General features: G+C 42.1%; 2 protein-coding genes across 3 annotated transcripts in view; both read left to right on the top strand.

Moving 5' to 3' along the window:
• Positions 1-14,698, top strand: part of nfatc2ip (nuclear factor of activated T cells 2 interacting protein) — a 43,059-nt gene extending 28,361 nt beyond the window's left edge. Inside the window, exons 5-9 of the mRNA XM_067232920.1 lie at positions 8,808-8,891; positions 9,028-9,274; positions 9,645-9,789; positions 9,890-10,005; positions 14,151-14,698. Coding sequence (XP_067089021.1) covers positions 8,808-8,891; positions 9,028-9,274; positions 9,645-9,789; positions 9,890-10,005; positions 14,151-14,312 — 754 coding nt within the window. The 3' untranslated portion in view covers positions 14,313-14,698. The remainder of the gene's footprint in view (positions 1-8,807; positions 8,892-9,027; positions 9,275-9,644; positions 9,790-9,889; positions 10,006-14,150) is intronic.
• A 106-nt stretch (positions 14,699-14,804) lies between these two features.
• The window catches only part of spns1 (SPNS lysolipid transporter 1, lysophospholipid), a 63,883-nt gene continuing 59,686 nt past the window's right edge, over positions 14,805-19,001 (top strand). The window contains exons 1-4 of one of the 2 annotated variants that reach the window (XM_067233785.1): positions 14,805-15,025; positions 15,860-16,069; positions 16,247-16,312; positions 16,456-16,544. In XM_067233785.1, the coding sequence (XP_067089886.1) occupies positions 15,862-16,069; positions 16,247-16,312; positions 16,456-16,544 (363 nt within the window). In that variant the 5' untranslated portion in view covers positions 14,805-15,025; positions 15,860-15,861. Of the gene's footprint in view, positions 15,026-15,859; positions 16,070-16,246; positions 16,313-16,407; positions 16,545-19,001 lie in introns of both variants that reach the window. The other variant, XM_067233784.1, reaches the window with a different exon arrangement.

Below are 19,001 nucleotides of genomic sequence, written 5' to 3'. Positions count from 1 at the left end.
CAAAGACAAATTCTACAACTAATTCTACAAATAGAATTACAATTATTTGACTCTATGGGTTAAATATGAGCAAGAATGGTCAAAGTAAGGTTAAAAAGAAATACACATTTAATAACATTGCAAATGAATGGAATCAATTACAAGGCAAACATGTTACAAACTGAAAGATTTAAATCTTACCTACTCTACAATGATCATTGTAAATCAGAGAGAAAGCAAGAGGTGAGCAAGAAGTAGGACAGTAGGACCAGGGAGAACTGAGAAGGTCTCAGGAGATGAAGAATCCACAGAACAATCGCATTACAATTCCCTTTATACACAAGGACAACCAAATCTTGAAGGGGCTGTGAGAGCCATCAAGTTGAGACTGTCCAGAAGCTCCAGACTTTAGCATATGAGAGGTGGGGGCAGGTTTGACACCCAGCCTTACAAAAACTAACCAACAAGTGCAACAAATCCTCAATAAGTGTCATTGTGTTCCTGGAGGGAATAAACGAACATCTGATCCAACAAATCTTTCCTAAGTACCGTTGTACTCCCGGAACAAGTGCGTCTTTAGCCTTTTCTTGAAGGTGGGGAGACAGTCAGTATCTCTGATGGAGGTGGGAAGATGATTCCACCATTGGTGGGCCAGACAGGAGAAGAGCTTGGGTTGGGAGAAGGCGCTCTTGAGAGGTGGGACCACCAAACGGTTGTCAGAAGAAGACCGTAGGTGGCGGGTGGGGGTGTAAGGCTGGACGAGAGACTGGATAGATCAGAATAGAATATCTTTATTTGTCATTGCACAAGTACAACAAAATTGAGGTAGCAGCTCTCAGACTCAGTGCAGTTGAAAAGTATAAAACAAAAACAATAAAAATATAGACTGAACTATACAAATTTACACTATATATACTCAGCTTAAGTAAAAACAAATAAAAACACAAGACATATTACACAACAGAGAGACAAATACAGGTCAGTTTTGTGCATTGTTAAGTGCTATGATAGCTCTGGGATAGAAGCTGTTTCTCAGCCTGTCTGTTTTTGCTTTGATGGTCCTAAAGCGCCTCCCTGAGGGCAACAGTTCAAATAAGTGGTGACCAGGGTGTGTTGAGTCTCTGAGGATGCTGTGGGCTTTCCTGAGGCAGCGTGTTTTATAGATGTCCTCAAGAGGTGGAAGAGAGCAGCCAATGACTTTTTGTGCGGTGTTAATGACCCTTTCTTTCTGCTGCCGTGCAGCTGGCAAACCACAGCGAGATGCCGTAGCTCAACACTGACTCCACAGAGCAGCGGTAAAAGGACACTAACAGTTTCTTTTTGGGTGTGCTTTGCCTTCGGCAAGGGCACAACCTTTGTTCTCTCACATATATATTATTATTATTTTTATTCTTTTTGCCCCCCTAAAACTCAGTAAATATTTGGCCTACATAGACAACGTAGGTGTCAACAGTTTCGTCTTGGTAGCGATTGAGTTGCTTCTATTGGAATTTACGTTCCGTTGCATGGTTTGGGCTTAAGTTAAGTTTTTGTGGCGAAAAGTGAAGCTAACGGTGGCTAATTTGCTAGCCACAGTCACTAACGTCACTGCGTCACTAACGTCACGAAAGCACGCGTGACTACCTTTGCCAGAACATTCGTTTAGCATCTGTTAACTTGGGGGATAGCTAGGCTAACTATAGCTTTACTGCAAGGCAGCTGCAGAAACGCCACAAGAAAAGAGGCCAGGGTGATAACTATTTACTCATTTTACTTTGTGATATGACACACAATTGTGATGTGTAATGTACAATATAAGCTGATATTATTAAGGAAGTACATCTACTTTCGGAAACAGTAGTCTACTATTTCACTGAAGTATTAGCATCATGACATTAGCCTGTGTTGCCCGGGTAACACATACTACAGTGGTCTATGATGTAGCGTTATCTGTTTTCAATCGTTAAAATAAACATTCCTCACATATACATTTTGTTGTAGGATTTATTCTGACATTAGTAAACGATTTGTTGGTGAAATTACCATTACCTGTGGTTTCAAACCATTGTAGCTCACTGCAACGCTGTAGCTTACGCGAGACACACTACTGTACAAAAACATCTACACTAAACAGCTGTTTAGGAAGTCAAACGGCGACAGAACATGTTCGGTACTCCCCTTACTTAAATCAAAAGTCTATCTAACTACTAACCTGAACTTCATTGCCACAGCCTAAACGTTGTCAATCTGTTTGAAAATAATTAATTTCAGCTTAAACCGTACAACGGAACGTTAAATCCAATTCAACCAACGCAATCGCTACCAAGATGAACACAGCAGTACTGTAGTCTAGTACTGTACCGTAGTAGTACAATTTACCGGGGCAGCTTCTCCACACAGGGCTATATCGCATTTTGCGTTGTTACTGACAATGATCGCTATCACTGAGCTTTTTATGAATGAGCGATTTTCCACTAAATAAATGTCAAGCTTATTTACGTTTTGGGGGGCATATTTTCAGTTAGCAGATGGTACTGTTTGAATCGCGATTCCATCTTCTACTGCCGGGTAACGTCGTAGAATAATCTTCAAAGGGGGTTCTTTATTAATGAATGAATGAAATGAGTAGGCTAAATGCCTGAAAATATCATGAGAAGGGAAAAACTTAAAATGACGTTTAAGTCATAGAGATTAGGTCAATTTTTACACCGGTCTGCCCAATTTATTCTTTTTGTTTCAACGATGAGGCTGCCTCTTGCAGGGGAAATGAGAAGACATCTATTTCATTCTACACTTCACTCGTATTTTCAGTTGTAAATGAGCAGCAAAAAAAAAAAGCTTTTAAATCTATGTCATCTTTATAAATAATAAGTATGCATTTTTATATAAAATATACAGAAATATCAGTTGTAAAAATGTCATTCAAAAACGGACCCCTGTGCAACCGACGCAAGCAAGCACACCCTACAATTTCCCCAGAAATTGTACCCACTCTAGTTTAATTTGTTCTTCCTGAGTAACCTCAGGAAATACAGCCTCAGTTGTGCCTTTTTAACAGCAGTGCAGTGGTGTTTCTTGTCCAGGAAAAGTCCTCCTCGATGTGAGTGCCTAGGAACCTGAAGTCCGATACTCTCTCCCCATTGATGACAATAGGCCGCATGTCAGATTTTTTCCTCCAATAGTCGACTAACAGCTCTTTTGTCTTGGAGGTGTTGAAGATAAGATTGTTCAAGGTGCACCATGTCGACAGCCTTTGCACCTCCTTCCTGTATGCAGTCTCATCTCAGAATCAGAATGGGATTTATTCGCCATGAAAGTTTGCACAGACAAGGAATTTGCTTTGGCAGGAAGGTGCATACAATAAACATATAGGGACCTAAAATGTAAATATGTGGACTATCTATACTAAGGGTACATAAACTAGCAGTACTAAGTGGGATTAGAATTGAATTAAATGTACAATAAAATTAAATATAAGTTGCCGTAAATTACAATATAAAATACAAATATTACAAAAAAAATACAAATGTGCAGGATACAATTTCGTAATGCAGTGCAAAAAGCAGTGTGTTTTAAGCAGGAAGTCATTAGAGTCAGTGTGGTCCCTTGGCCTTGTTGAAGAGGCCAACAGAGGAAGGGAAGAAACTGTTTTTGTGGCGTGAGGTATTGGTCCTGATGGACCGCAGCCTTCTGCCGGAGCGGAGTGACTGAAACAGGGAGTGTCCAGGGTGGGAGGAGTCGGCCACAATCTTCCTCCCTCGCCTCAGGGTCCTCGAGGTGTGCACCCTTATTGGGCTTGTAGCTTGTGCACCCTTCTTGGGCTTGTAGCCCAATAAGGGTGGTGTCGTCCGCAAACTTCATGAGTTTGACGGACGGATGACTGGAGGTGCAACTGTTGGTGTACAGGGAGAAGAGCAGAGGAGAAAGGACGCAGCCCTGAGGTGATCCGGTGCTGATGGACCGGGAGTCAGAGACTTGTGTTCACAGCTTAACGCACTGCTTCCTGTCAGACAGGAAGTCTGTGATTCACCTGCAGGTGGAATCAGGCACGTTCAGCTGGGAGAGCTTGTCCTGAAGCAGGGCGGGGATGATGGTATTGAAGGCAGAGCTGAAGTCCACAAACAGGATCCTGGCATAGGATGCTGGGGAGTCCAGGTGCTGTAGGGTGAAGTGGAGGGCCATGTTAACTGCATCGTCCACAGACCTGTTGGCTCTGTAGGCAAACTGCAGGGGGTCCAGTAGAGGGTCAGTGATGGATTTAAGGTGTGCCAGCACCAGGCGCTGGAAAGACTTCATTACCACAGAGGTCAGGGCGATGGGTCTGTAGTCATTATGTCCTGTTGGCCTTGGCTTTTTGGGCACAGGGATGATGGTGGAGGACTTGAGACAGGCTGGCACATGGCATGTCTCAAGGGAGGTGTTAAAGATGTAGGTAAACACCGGAGACAGCTGGTCAGCGCAGTGCTTGAGGGTGGCTGGAGAGACAGAGTCCGGCCCAGCTGCTTTGCGGGGATTCTGCCTCTTGAAAAGTCTGTTAACTTCCCCCTCCTGAATGGAGAGAGTCGTCACTGTAGAGGGGGGGAGGTAGGAGGCCTGGGTGGGAAGTGGTAGTTCAGGACTGTCCAATTGTCTTTCAAATCTGCAGTAGAACTCATTCAGGTCGTTGGCCAGGCGGGAGTCGTTAGTGGAGTGGGGGGCTCTGGGCTTGTAGTTGGTAATCTGCCTGAGCCCTCTCCAGACAGAAGCAGAGTCGTTTGCAGAGAATTGGTGTTTTATTCTCTCTGAGTATAGTCGTTTAGCCTCCCTCACCGCCTTGCTAAACCTGTTCTTCGACTCCTTGAATCTGTCTTTGTCCCCACTCCTAAACGCGGCCTCTTTCTCTGACCTCAACCTTCTGAGTTTAGCTGTAAACCAGGATTTGTCGTTGTTGTAGCTTACCCTGGTGCGTGTTGGTATACAGCAGTCCTCACAGAAGCTGATGTATGTCACAGCCTCTGTGAGCTCATCCAGACTATTGGTAGCAGTCGTGAACATGTCCAAGTCAGTGCAGTCCAAGCACGCCCGCAGATCCTCCATAGCTTCACTGGTCCACTGTTTTGATGTCCTCACAGCAGGCTTACAGCGCTTTAGCTTCTGCCTGTATGCAGGAATCAGGTGGACCATGGCGTGGTCAGAGTGACCCAGTGCTGTTTAATCTCCCCCTGAGCTGAGCCCCACCACGGTTGTATCATCTGCAAACTTAATGATGGCATTGCTCGGATGGGTGGGGGTGCAGTCATGGGTATAGATGGTGTAGAGTAGGGGGCTCAACATGCAGCCCTGTGGGGAGCCGGTGCTGATGCTGAGAGCTGAGGAGAGATGGGATCCTACTCTAACCCTCTGGGATCGGTCTGTCAGGAAATTTCTGATCCAGTAGCAGATTTGTTGTGAAAGCCCTAAGTCCATCAGTTTGGTGACCAGTCTGCTTGGTATGATCGTGTTGAAAGCAGATCTGAAGTCTATGAAGAGCAGCCTGGGTGCAGTTGGGTGCAGTCTCGTTCACCGCTCGGAAGGTCAGTACCAGGGTCTTGAATCTGATGCAGGCCGTGATGGGTAGCCAGTGACCCAGGCCCAAGACCCAAGCCCTTCGACTCCAACCTAGTTGTCTGACACTGGGTAAGACATTTCGCTCTAAGATGTCTTGGTAATCCTCTGATTTCATTATTCCTTTGATGCATTCAGTGCCTCCGGTATCAGAGGAATAAAAGCAGCCCCACAGCATGATGGAACCTCCGCCATGTTTTACTGTCGGTGTTGCCTATAAACAAACTGCTGTACTGCATTCCCAAAGAGCTCTATTTGGTTTAATCCGTCCATAGAACATTATCCAAGAAAGACTGTGGCTTATCTTTGAAAGTTTTTGCAAACATTAGTCTTGCCTTTTTGTGCCTTTCTTTCAATAGTGTTTTCCTCCTTGGTCTTCGCCCATGGAGTCCTACTTTGTTTAGTGTGCGGCGTATGGTACGGGCTGAAACCACCACTCCAGATTGCTCTGGGTCAGCCTGAAGCACTGTAGATGTCTTGCAGGGTGTATTTTATGTTTGTATTTTTTATTTTACTACTATGCAAGAATTTTTGTTTGTGTTCAGTAACTTTGGACATTTCATGAAAATATTCGGATTAGACAACATTGGTTTATTAGCATTTATTAGCATTTATTTCTTAAGATATTCTGTACTTAAAATTCAGGGGTGCCAATAATTTTGACCAGAACTGTAAATTCATGTTTACATGTCAAAACTGCCTGCAACATTGCACAAACTCTTAACACCAAATCAAAAACAACATTATAATCACCAGCTGCATCACGGACATGGGCAGTATTCCTACCACTTTAGCCTCTTTGGTTCGGTTTCTTGAGGTATAAATATAGCGATCAGTGTTTCCCACAGAATGTGATTATATTTGGGGTGGTAGGCAGGGACGGAGCCAGACTTTGTCAAATTTAGGGACTCAGACAAAACCTATGTCCTTGTATCGGTTAGATGCGAGTGTAGATAGGGAGTTTTTTGAGCTTAACGTAATATAAACATTATGTTGGACTCATTTTTATATTTGCCGAATGTATTTAACTATGAATATTATTATATTTTACTTAAATGTATCAGTTTTGGACACATTTGTGCAGATAATTATGGTAGGCCTACTAACCGTTTATAAACTCTGGATTAATTCTCCTGCAGTCGTCTCTGAGGGAAAAAGCTGTTTGTCCCGTGCATTGATTCAGAGCGTGCATGGAGAGAGGGGGCTATTCATAGATGGGTCCGTTGTAGTGAGTGAGAGAGAGGGAGAACGCAAGCGGAGCAAGAAGGGGCTGAGCGAATCAATGTGCTGCAAGGCCTATTTTTCATTGTGGCGGCCGCCACAAATAAATCAATGCATGTTTAACACTGGTGATCCACAAGCGGGCATACGACAGGAACAATGTTCGTACGAATTTAGTCTCCTCGGCCAGTTGTAGTGTCGTGCAAATGCAATACAGAAAATACAAGCTTATTTTACAGCATTGCAGAGCACAAAGAAGAAATAAAATACTAACATTAATGTAAACATAACAAACACCCCTTAGGCAGAACTTTACATGCAAGTGCTGTATGGTAAATTAGGCCTACAATTATGACAACTGGAGTATGAAGACAATTTAACAGAGAACCAATACAAGTCGATCAACATAAAGCAATTGATGGCATAGGTAACAGCAGACAAATGAAGGCTACTTAATCATTTGCTTGAATGTACCAGAGCATTGGCAATTTGTTTAAAATAATGAGAAATTGCTTTTATGATGTGCATAAATTACTAGAATGGATGATGTGGAGGTTGAACAAGTACTTCAGAGATGACACAGAATTTAAATTGTGATTTGAGAAATATAGGTATCAAAGCCTAAGTTTACACATCACCAGCTAGATCACGGGCACTGCACTATATCTATAATTCCAGAATTCTGTGTCTCACCAATTTTATCACGGGCACTGTGCACTACCAATAGTCCAATTTATCTGTATTTGTGTGTTTCACTGACATCATAATCACTGACTTTATCACGGGCACTGTGCACTAATTTAAATTAACTTAGCAGACCCTTTAATCCAAAACGACATACAAATAGTGCATATACAGCTCTGTAAAAGAAAATTGACCACTGCACCTTTTTATTTAATTTAAAATAAATTAATTGAAAAGGACAATTTTGAGTGAGGAATAGAAGGGTAAAATTTAAAAGGCCACTGCAACTTTTACCCTTCTGTTCCTCACTCAAAAGGATCCTTCTCAACTTTTTTTTAAACGAAAGAAAAAGGTGCAGTGGTCTCTTAATTTTTGTAGTTGTAGTTTGTAGCTGTAGTCTTTTGTGCAGCAATAATCAAGGACTAGTAGTACATAGTTCTAACAGTATTACCCAGGTTAGTGCTAAGGAATGGTTTGTATTTCATAAGAACAGTATCTCAATTACAACATTGCATAATTCAGCAAAAAGACAGTGCGGCAACAACAATGTTCTCAATAACATTGTAATTTTTTGCAGGTGTAGTCATTACATTTGACATTTACATTTAGCAGACGCTCTTATCCAGAGCGACTTACAGTAAGTACAGGGACATTCCCCCCGAGGCAAGTAGGGTGAAGTGCCTTGCCCAAGGACACAACGTCAGTTGGCATGACCAGGAATCGAACTGGCAACTGGATTACTAGCCCGATTCCCTCACCCCTCAGCCATCTGACTCCCTAGTCATTGCACAAGACAGTACCAAAACAAGATCTCAAATACTAAATACCCCCCAAAAAGGTTTAGCCTAAACCATGAGAAGGAATATAAATGCTCAGGTGGCTGAGCGGTTAGGGAATCGGGCTAGTAATCTGAAAGTTGCCAGTTCATGTCAAATGACGCTGTGTCCTTGGGAAAGGCACTTCACCCTACTTGCCTCGGGGAGAATGTCCCTGTACTTACTGTAAGTCGCTCTGGATAAGAGTGTCTGCTAAATTACTAAATGTAATGTAAATGTAATGATGCTCTTAGGTCAAGTAATGAGTCCAGGTAGAGTTTGAAGCAGTGCATCTTCATACCTCGCTGGAAGGAAGAGATGACTTGACTGACATTGTCTTGAATTTCCTTTGGGATAAGCAGGCTTAATTGTAAAAAAGATTGTAGTACATTTAGTGAAAGGCAGATGGCAGCAGTGATGTTTGAGTTGAGTCATCAGACCTATTCACTTTTCTAGAAACTGATCATATGGAACCATTGACAGAAAATCTATTAATCAAAGGTATGACAGAAGCTAACCTCCCTGACTCCTCTTTCTCCCATTCAGAATCGACATTCGCTCCCCCTCTCCACCCCCACCTCCAGATAGCCCAGCAATGAAAGTATCCAAGCGTGCCAATCAAAAGATCCGGTGAGTTGAGAGTTTTTTGTAGGTACAGTAGACAGGATTTTCTATATAATGCATGCATGCATGCAAGTTTGTGGTCAATGGTTAAATCAGCATTGTTCACACTTTGCATCTCTCTCATTCCTTTTCACCTACACAGAGAGATCGATAGAAAGTTAGATTCGATTGGCTCTCTAATCTCCCCTCCACCGGAGGTTAAGGCCATAGAGCTTGAATACCCCACCCAGCTTGATGACTCTGATGACGATGACAACATCATCCTATCTGCAAGCAAGGCCTGGTCCAGGAGTCAGCCCCCCACCAAAGAGGAAATCCCGCTGACATCACGCGAGTTCACGCTCAAGTTCCGCTGTCGAACAGATCTTTACAAGATCCCAGTGATTTCTGTATGAATTGAGGCATATTATTTCTTCTTCCAATTCTGTTATTGAGTAATTAAAAGAAGTGAAGAAGTTTTATGATTTATGATGTATGTAATGTAAACATGTATGTAAATTACTTTCCTGGTGGTACCTCAAATTTGCGCTCTGCAATTTTTTGGAAACAATTCCAAAACTTTTCTTAGTCCATGATACCATTTTGCTTATGTAGAGAATGTAAGGCCTATTGATTGTTCTGTGATAGTGACAGCCTTTTACCTCAGCTCATCTCATCTTACTGCTTTTTGTATATCATTAAGGGAGTTAACCCAAGAGTACAATCAAGGTTTTTTCTAAACGCAATTTTACAATTCTTCTATGGCCCTGTCATATGTAGACAGCCCCCCTTAGCAAGGCAGTGGATCAGCTGTCAGCGAAGCTCAAGGTCCTGCCGTCACGGATTCTACTGCTGAGGAGTGATACTGAGCTTCCTGTACACTCCTCAGCCAATGAACTGGGCCTGGGAATTGTTGACATCATAGGTGGGTCTCATAACAAGGTGTTCCAAGGGACCATTTTAGATGAGCTCACCTGTTATACCCTTATATATGCCCTCATTAATGACATTTCCATGCTTGTCAGATTGTGTCATCATAGCAGCAGATGAGAAATTGGACCCCATGGACAAAGGTGGCATGATCACTCTGCGATTGCAGGGTAAGGAGAAAGGCTCAGCGCAGGAGTTTTCCATACATAAAGTGAGTATTAGTAGTTTATACTTTTTTTTATACTTACCACGGTCTGGTTTCTATTCTTGAGGAAACTGATTGGCTCTAAGCATAGACATGGGAAGTAGTGGTGACAACCCCCCAAAAAGACATAATTAAAATCAAATTAATTAACAATAAGACGACTTTCTTTATTTGACTTAGTTTTTCATATCAAGGTTATCAATGAGCACCACAGACTGCGTACAAGCATGGAAAATGACCAACCATGGCTCTAAGGTTACCACTTACAGTACTGTGCAAAAGTCTTGGGCACCCAAGATTTTTCACACAAATAATGTCTTATACTGTATTTCTTCAATTAAATGCTACAGCTTGTCTTGAATTTCGATGAGGGCGGTGTGTACACGAGGGCGGCTTTTATTTAATTCGTAATAAAGAACAACACAGGAATGGCGCAAAGCAGTTTATTAATTAGTAGGCTACATCTCTGGTGTCTCGTCGGTGAGGAGGCAGATGAGAATACTAATAGTGATGTAGAAAGTTTAGCAACCGTTTTGTTCCGTACCTATTTGTAGTAAAATTAAATTAGAATTATAGTAAATCTAAATTTAATGTTGCTGCATTTTTTCAAGGGCGGCGTTTAAGTGTATAAGATTTGAATGCAACGTTTAATCAAATAAATATATGTAATATAATATTTTTTTGTGCAGCAGTATAAAAGTGCAATTTTGCTAAACAGTTTGTAAAAACTCCCCGGGGCCACTGGGAAGAGGCCCCGGGGAAGACCCAGGACACGCTGGAGGGACTATGTCTCTCGGCTGGCCTGGGAACGCCTCGGGGTCCCCCAGGAAGAGCTGGTGGAAGTGGCCGGGGAGAGGAAAGTCTGGGCCTCCCTGCTTAGGTTGCTGCCCCCGCGACCCGACCCCCGGACAAGCGGAAGATGATGGATGGATGGAGTTTGTAAAAAAAATTCTTAAAGCATTTTTCCTTAACTTTTTTTTTTTTTTATTGTGCCTAAGACTTTTGCACAGTACGGTCACTCTTTTGTTTTTCAGAACTTTTTATACACTGATAAGCCATAACATCATGACCAAAGACAGGTAAAATGAATAACACTGACTATCTCGTTATCATGGCAACTGTCAGTTTTTGTCACATTTCGTCCTCAAAGTTGATGAGAAAAATGGGCAAGCGTAAGAATTTGAGCGACTTTGACAAGGGCCAAATTGTGATGGCTAGACGACTGGGTCAGTGGGTCAGAGCATCTCCAAAACTGCAGCTCTTGGGGGGTGTTTCCGGTCTGCAGTGGTCGGTAAAAACTGGTCCAAAGAAGGAAAAGTGGTGAACCGTCGTGGGCTTATGCACGTGGGGAGCAAAGGCTGCTCTGTGTGGTCCAATCCAACAGACAAGCTCAGATTGCTGAAAAAGTTGGTTTGCTGGTTTTTGATAGAAAGGTGTCAGAACACACAGTGCATCGTGCATTGTGTATGGGGCTGCGTAAATGCAGACCAGTCATGGAGCTCATTCAGGCCCGTAACGGAAACACATGAGGCCCCCCCGCAGAATAAGCCTGAGAGCCCCCCACCACATATGTAACGGATAATGTAATACAAATACCGACGGGACGAACAGGACCCCGACACGATCAACTGAACTTTTTGGAACATTCTGAAGAGCCGTGTAATAAATGCAAGATATCAAAACTCAAGCTTGTCTTGTGAGGGAAATGTATTCAATAAGAAAAAAACGCTCAAACGGTTTGCAGGTGAATAGCCTACACATGTGTGCGTCTTTTAGCAAATCTGTGTGCAAAGTCTTTTACCACACTCTTTACATATAAACTGCGCGCACATTCATTTTCTATGCTAAGGATGGCCAGACCTGACAGCCTCTCTTGTGACATGGATTATGAGATATGTTTTGATCAGTTTCAGCTTGGAAAATGACCTTTCAGCGCTTGCGACAGTCACGGGTATTGTCAGAAATAATTTGATGGCCGTGGCTACATCAGGCACACTTGATAGTATGGAGTTGTGTTTTATTATTAGCGTGTTCGCTAAATCATAAATGGAGCCATTCTTTGTCGTGTGAATCTTGTAGAAAGCAATGACTGTACGTTTTACACGATCATAATATGTATATAACTGAAATACAATGACTTATTGTAACTTTGATTATGTTGTATGTTTAAATAGTCAAACGCAATCGCTGCAACTGCACGATACTACTGTTGCATACGTTATCATGTTTGCTAATAATGTCAGCTATGTAGGCTAATATATTTTATGATTAAGCACTTTTTCTACTTTCTATTTTTTTTGTAGTTTCACTCCATTTCAATGTTGTCAGCTTGATAGGAAGTCAATAAAGGAGCAAGGCTAATTTTCCTGGCTCTTGGAAAGGAGGCTCTGTTAACGCTAGGAAGGACAACACAGACAGAGCAGTACAGCTGTCAAAGTATAGGCTAACGTTAGCTACGTGGTACAGTAATGTTAGCTATAGCAAACAGTACAATACATGTACATTTAGCAGACGCTCTTATCCAGAGCGACTTACAGTAAGTACAGGGACATTCCCCCAAGGCAAGTAGGGTGAAGTGCCTTGCCCAAGGACACAACGTCAGTTTGCATGACCGGGAATCGAACTGGCAACCTTCGGATTACTAGTCCGACTCCCTCACCACTCAGCCACCTGACTCCCAATACCTGTCTCTTCTGGCAGATGAGTGCGTCCTTCACCGGCTGGTCGAAAAAGACATTTGTAATTTTGGGAAGTTTGGCATTTAATTCAGACATTTTCTGTTTTGAATGCCGCTTTTGGGCACCGCTTTTAAATGTGCGTTTCATTTTTCCTACGCTACGCTACAGTTAGCTACCTATTTGCAGCGGGCTCGCCGGTCTGTGTGACCATCTGACCTACTTCGTCATGTCACTTACCTAGCTAACAAAGAAAGCACACTTAAATATACTTTCCTTTATTTTTATATCAACTCTGGAAACACAGACAAGACAATAAGACATCTCATGTAATTCAAATTGGATTAAAAAAAAATTTTAAACGGGGGCCTGCCACGCGAGGCCCCCCATCCCTGCGAGGCCCCACCGCGGTGCGGGGGCTGCAGGGGTAATCTTTACCAATAAAGGATTTTTAAGGCCGATATCGATTCAAATATTTGGTAGAGTGCCCTCTGGTGGACAAACTATGCAACGCCAACACTCATAACATGGTTGGAAAGGTGTTTCGTCCCTAAAAAAACAAAGCACAAAAAAAATATTTATCGTCCATTATAAATGCCGATACCGAAAAATGGCTAATGGATAATATTGGCCCGCTGATAAATCGGTCGGGCTCTAGTGCTAATGCTGACCCCTGTCCACTGCCGAAAGTGCCTGTAATGGGCACGTGAGCATCAGAACTCGACCACGGAGCAATCGAAGAAGCTGGCCTGGTTGGATGAATCACGTTTTCTTTTACATCACGTTGATGGCCGAGTGCGTGTGGTCGCTTACCTGAGGAACACATGGCACCAGGATGCACTATGGGAAGAAGTCAAGCCGGCGGAGGCAGTGTGATGCTTTGGGAAATGTTCTGCTGGGAAACCGTGAGTCCTGCCATTCATGTGGATGTATTTCTGAGTTGTTGAGTCTAGTTGTTTCGAGTTATCCAGAGTAAAAAAAACAATCTTCTCAGTATGCCTGCACCTCGTCCATTAATGTATATAGCAGGACAAGTTATCTCTTATTTCTTAGCATGAGAAATGGTTGAAATGGGTTAGTCTCATGGTGAATGCGGGACACTTGAGAGCCCTGCATTTCCCTGATCTCATCCAATCGCGCATCTGTGGGATGTGCTGGACAAACAAGTCAGATCCATGGAGGCCCCCCCCCCCCTACGCAACTTAAAGTACTTAAGGATCTGCTGCTAACGTCTTGGTGCCAGATACCACAGCACATCTTCAGAAGTCTAGTGGAGTCCATGCTTCGACAGGTCAGAGCTGTTTTGGTGGCAAAAGGGGGTCCTACATGATATTTGGCAGGTGGTCAAAATGTTATGGCTGATCGGTGTATATACACATTGTGATTGGTTGTTGATATATAATCAGGCAGGCAGTTGTCCCTCTACCATTTACAGAACGCATTCTTAACCCCTCTTTTTTCAATTTCCCCTCCCAGTGTGCTCCTCTAGGTTCAATTCTCAACCAGTATCTTTCAAATGTTGTCACTGATGCAAGGCGAAAAGTGCACTTCCTGTTCGATGGGTCAAAGGTCACAAATATCCAGACACCATCCCAACTGGACATGGAGGATGGTGATGTCATTGAGGTGTGGGCCTGATCATTGACTGTTGATGCAAGGATTACTGGTGCAAGTTTCCTCCCTTCGGCAACAGACCGAAGACACACAACTAAGACTGAATATATATATAGAACCATTTTTTGGGGTCCACTTCAATTTAAGAATTTCACAATTTCAAACATAAATGACATGCTTAAAAGAAACGACAATTGACTTTGTTTTCTTAGTGGTGGAAATGTGTGCACCAATGTTTGATTTTTTCATTTGTATTAATTTCAAGTGTGCTTGTAAACAAAGTATTTGGAAATTGTTTTGGAATAAAAATATGGCTGGTCAACTCTTAAATAATTTATTGCCTATAAGATCTAATGGAACTGTGTAACTGAATGCAAATGTACATAATTTTGTGGATAAAGTTATTTGCGAAAAGGTCAACGACTGAGGCTTGTTTATCTGTAAGAAACTGATGGTCGTGTTGCAATAGTCATGTGAGTGTTGGCGGAAGTATAGGTAGTCAACATGGCTGCGACGGGATTAGGATAAGAGTGCAGTGCGTTTTAAAACGCCCGAGTTCAGTTTAATTTTGTCATTTCGTCTCACAGCGCATAGTAGAAATGTTGGCCATTGTCAGTAAAATTAATATATAAAGTGTCAGCTAAAGGTGGCACCAGGGATTTTTTAGGACGAAGACTCGCATTAGTTTCGCAGCAACAATCCAGACGCATTGTGAACAACATCAAGCCAGGTTACAGGTAGCTATGTTGAAATGTAAACAATAAAAACGTAGATTATTGGTATAAATAAAAATGTAAAGCACCTGGACATTTAGATGTTGCACCATTTTACTTATTTAGTTCATTTAACGTTTGTCACAATATGTAGCACATTTAATTAAGATGGCACTGGCTATCCAGTGCTATCTTTTAGAATGATCAGCATTGATTAAAGCAGCTACAGTACTGTCTGTAGCTAGCTAGCTAGCTAGTAGACTGTTGGCTACTACTACTAGCAATAATTAGTAGTGTCAAACTAGCTAACAGTTTATAAGCTAGTGGTATGGCAGGCTATGCATTAACGTCAAGTAATTTTATAACATTAGTACAAGGTTAGATTAGTTAGATTGCTTGTTTGGTAACTGACCATGATCTTTAAAAAATTAGCTAACACATCAGGCCGAGAAACTAGGCTACTAGGCTAATGACTGACTAGGAGAAAAATACATTTCTAACAGAGAAGACACTTTTACACACACGTTAGGCTTGCAGATATTGCGCATGTATGCTAGGTATTTCTGTCAACTGGCATCTCGAGACTGGAGCCTAACCATATAAGTCTGTACATCCATGTAGCTACCCTTCCTAGCTTTAAGGTGTACAGTAGCAGTGGAGCAAGAACATACTTTGTCTACCCCCTTTGAAGTTAACATTGTCTCTGTGTTTCTCCGTGGTTTATCTGTTATGTTTGCATGTATGTATCAATGCTGTTATTCTTCTTTCAATTATGGTCTGTAGCAGGCCCTGATGATAGAGACAAGTGCTTACATCAGGAAAATAATATACAATATTATTATTGTTCTTTTTTTTTAGCCATGTCTACCGACGATCCCACTTCCGACTCGATGCCCTTTATTACAGACGACAGCGAGAATGAAGGCTCGGAAGACCTGAGGATGAAGCCTGTCCAACGTGATGAGGAGGAACCAGCCAGCGGCGTTTCTAATATTAGAGCAACGGTTACCGTTGGTGTCCTATGCTACATCAACCTACTCAACTACATGGACAGGTTCACTGTAGCTGGTATGATGGGGCATCATAAAGAGAGAATTCAATGAAAGTTTTTCTGGGGTTCTCAGACTTTAGAAATAAACACATGTGTAATAAGGATATTTAAGAAATGAGATATGTGTATGTTACTCATGTCTGCCTTAACTGTGAAAAACCATATTCACTATGGACTACCTCTGTTTTACACAGGTGTTCTTCCTGATATTGAGCGGTACTTTGGTATTGATGATGGAAAGTCAGGTTTGCTTCAGACAGGTGGGGGAAGAGTTTGACATATTAAATGACGTTTTTAATATTATATATAATGTTGTTTGTAATTTTGGTCCTTACTCACTTTCTTTGCCTCCCAGTTTTCATCTGCAGCTACATGTTTCTAGCACCTTTATTTGGTTACCTAGGCGACCGGTACAACAGGAAGTTTATCATGCTTATTGGCATCAGCTTCTGGTCGGTGGTGACTCTTGCCAGCTCCTACACACCTAAAGAAGTAAGTATATCTTTATTTCACTTTACACTTATGAAAACAAAGTATTTTACAACCCCAATTCCCCAAAAGTTGGGACGGTCTTCTTTGTCATATTTTTTGTTTCATGATCCACCAAATGTTTTTAACTGGTGAAAGGTCTGGGGTCTCGTTTACAAAACTGTGCGTAGGATTCTTACTCAAAGTGTACGTACGTCCAAAAGCCAAACATGGCGTACGGCAAAAAAAAATCTGACCATGCGTATGCACACCTGTAAGCAATGTTTCCTTTATATATCACAGATTACCCACAAGTGTGCGTACGTGAATCAGCATCTTATCCCGCCCTAAACACGCCCATTTTTCACCATAAATAGTCAATGCAAAGCACTTCATGAATGCTGATCCAGTATATTAATGACTCTGGCATGCAATTGTTCTTTCGTTACGGTGAATCATGGCGACAGGTGGGAAAAGAACGAAAAAGCGCAACTTCTCAGACACCGACCTTAAAATACTTGTAGGTGAGGTGGAGGCCCGAAAAAAAACACATTATTTGGTGGCCACAGCAGCGGGATCACCAATATAAAAAAACTATGCGAGTGGCATCATATTGCTGCTGCCGTCAACTGTGCCAGTGGCTATCAAGTGAAAACAAAAGCGTAATAGGTAAACACACGTTTCTTCATGACGGTTTTGTTATGAACAGTATTAAAGTTTGGACTGATAACAAGGACGTAGAGTGTAGTGATTTCTGTATTTCCAGTTTTTAACATATGATGATATATGCACAGTATTAAAGAAATATATTTAGTTGTACACTGTGTTCTGCAGTTATCTAAATGTAGGATATGTGACGTTATACTGTATCCCATGCAGTCGGGGCATCTCCTCCTCCTGCACTCCCTTAGTGGACAATGTGATGGTGAGACATTGCTGAATTTTGATTTAAGATTGGAGTTGTTTTTTTACAAGGTGTTTATGGAACAATTATCAGTCAATATAAGCACAAATAATACTGTTGGATTTTGTCTTCATTATAATGATGATATGGAGTGAAAAAACACGTGTGTGAGGAAAACAAAATATATAAATATTAAGAGTAATCGTTCTTCCCACATTTACTTTCTGCAGTCTGACTAAAGTACGCCAATTCCCACTGTCTCCAAAATGTGCCTAGGCATGGTCAGAGTTTGCGTGGAGGACCGCACATTCTCCCGTCAAGTTCGTTTTTTATAAATCACAACCTTTGCGTGGGAAGTGGCGTACGCATATTTTCAGCCCCGTTTTGTGCGTACCCCACGTTTATAAATGAGACCCCTGGACTGCAGGCAGGCCAGTTTATCACCCGGACTCTTCTATTACGAAGCCATGCTGTTGTAACAGATGCAGGTTTAACATCGTCTTCCTGAAAGATGCAAGACCTTCCCTGAAAAAGATGATGCCTGGATGCAAGCAAATGTTGCTCTAAAACCTGTATGTACCTTTCAGCATTGATGGTGCCTTTCCAGATGTGCAAGCTGACCATTCTATAGGCATGGTCCCTCTCCTCTTTAGTCCGGAGGACACAACATCCATGGTTTACAAAAATAATAGCATATTTCAATTTGTGTGACCACAGAACAGTTTTCTCACTTTGCCCTAGTCCATTTTAAATGAGCTTTAGCCCAGAGAAGATGGCAGTGTTTCTGGCTCATGTTCACATATGGCTTCCTTCTTTGCATGATAGAGCTTTAACCTGCATTTATGGATGGCACGGCAAACGGTGTTCACAGACAATGAGTTCTGGAGGTGTTTCTGAGCCCATGCAATGATTTCCATTACAGAACCATGCATGTTTTTTATGCAGTACCTGAAGAACACAGGAATGCAGTATTTATTTTCTCCCTTGTCCCTTACATAGAGATTTCTCCAGATTCTCAGAATTATGTTAAAGGTCACATGACATGAAAACTTCACTTTAGGAGGTTATTTAACATTAATATGAGTTCCCATAGCCTGCCTTTGGTCCCCAAGTGGCTAGAAATTTCAATAGGTGTAAACCAAGCCCTGGGTATTCTTCTCCGCCTTTGAGAAAATGAAAGCTCAAACGTTCGGTTTTGAAATCCGCTCCTTGTGACGTCACAAGGAGGAAGGTTACCTCCCCTCTCTCTGCTTTGCCCACCCAGAGAATCTGGCCCGCCCATAAGAAACTGAGCTACGACCATGCAAGTGTTTTTATCCCTGAGAGACATCATGGCTTGCAAACGTAGAAGCATTACATTTGCTCAGTTTGGATTGTACAAAGGAAAACAAAAGTCTTTTTATAGATATTTCTTCATCCGAGCCTCTGACGATCCAGTGTCTTCATTTTATTTTCTCTGGAAATGCGCCGACACAACTTCCCAAAGTTTTGTATGTTTGCTGCAAACATTTATGCCACTACTGGTCTTGCTGAAATTAAATTCTGGATCAGTACTAACTCTCTTAAGTCCAGCTACA

The sequence above is a fragment of the Osmerus mordax genome, chromosome 3, assembly GCF_038355195.1.
Source record: "Osmerus mordax isolate fOsmMor3 chromosome 3, fOsmMor3.pri, whole genome shotgun sequence".
In the NCBI taxonomy this organism is placed as follows: domain Eukaryota; kingdom Metazoa; phylum Chordata; class Actinopteri; order Osmeriformes; family Osmeridae; genus Osmerus; species Osmerus mordax.
This window is presented reverse-complemented; position numbering and strand designations above follow the sequence as displayed.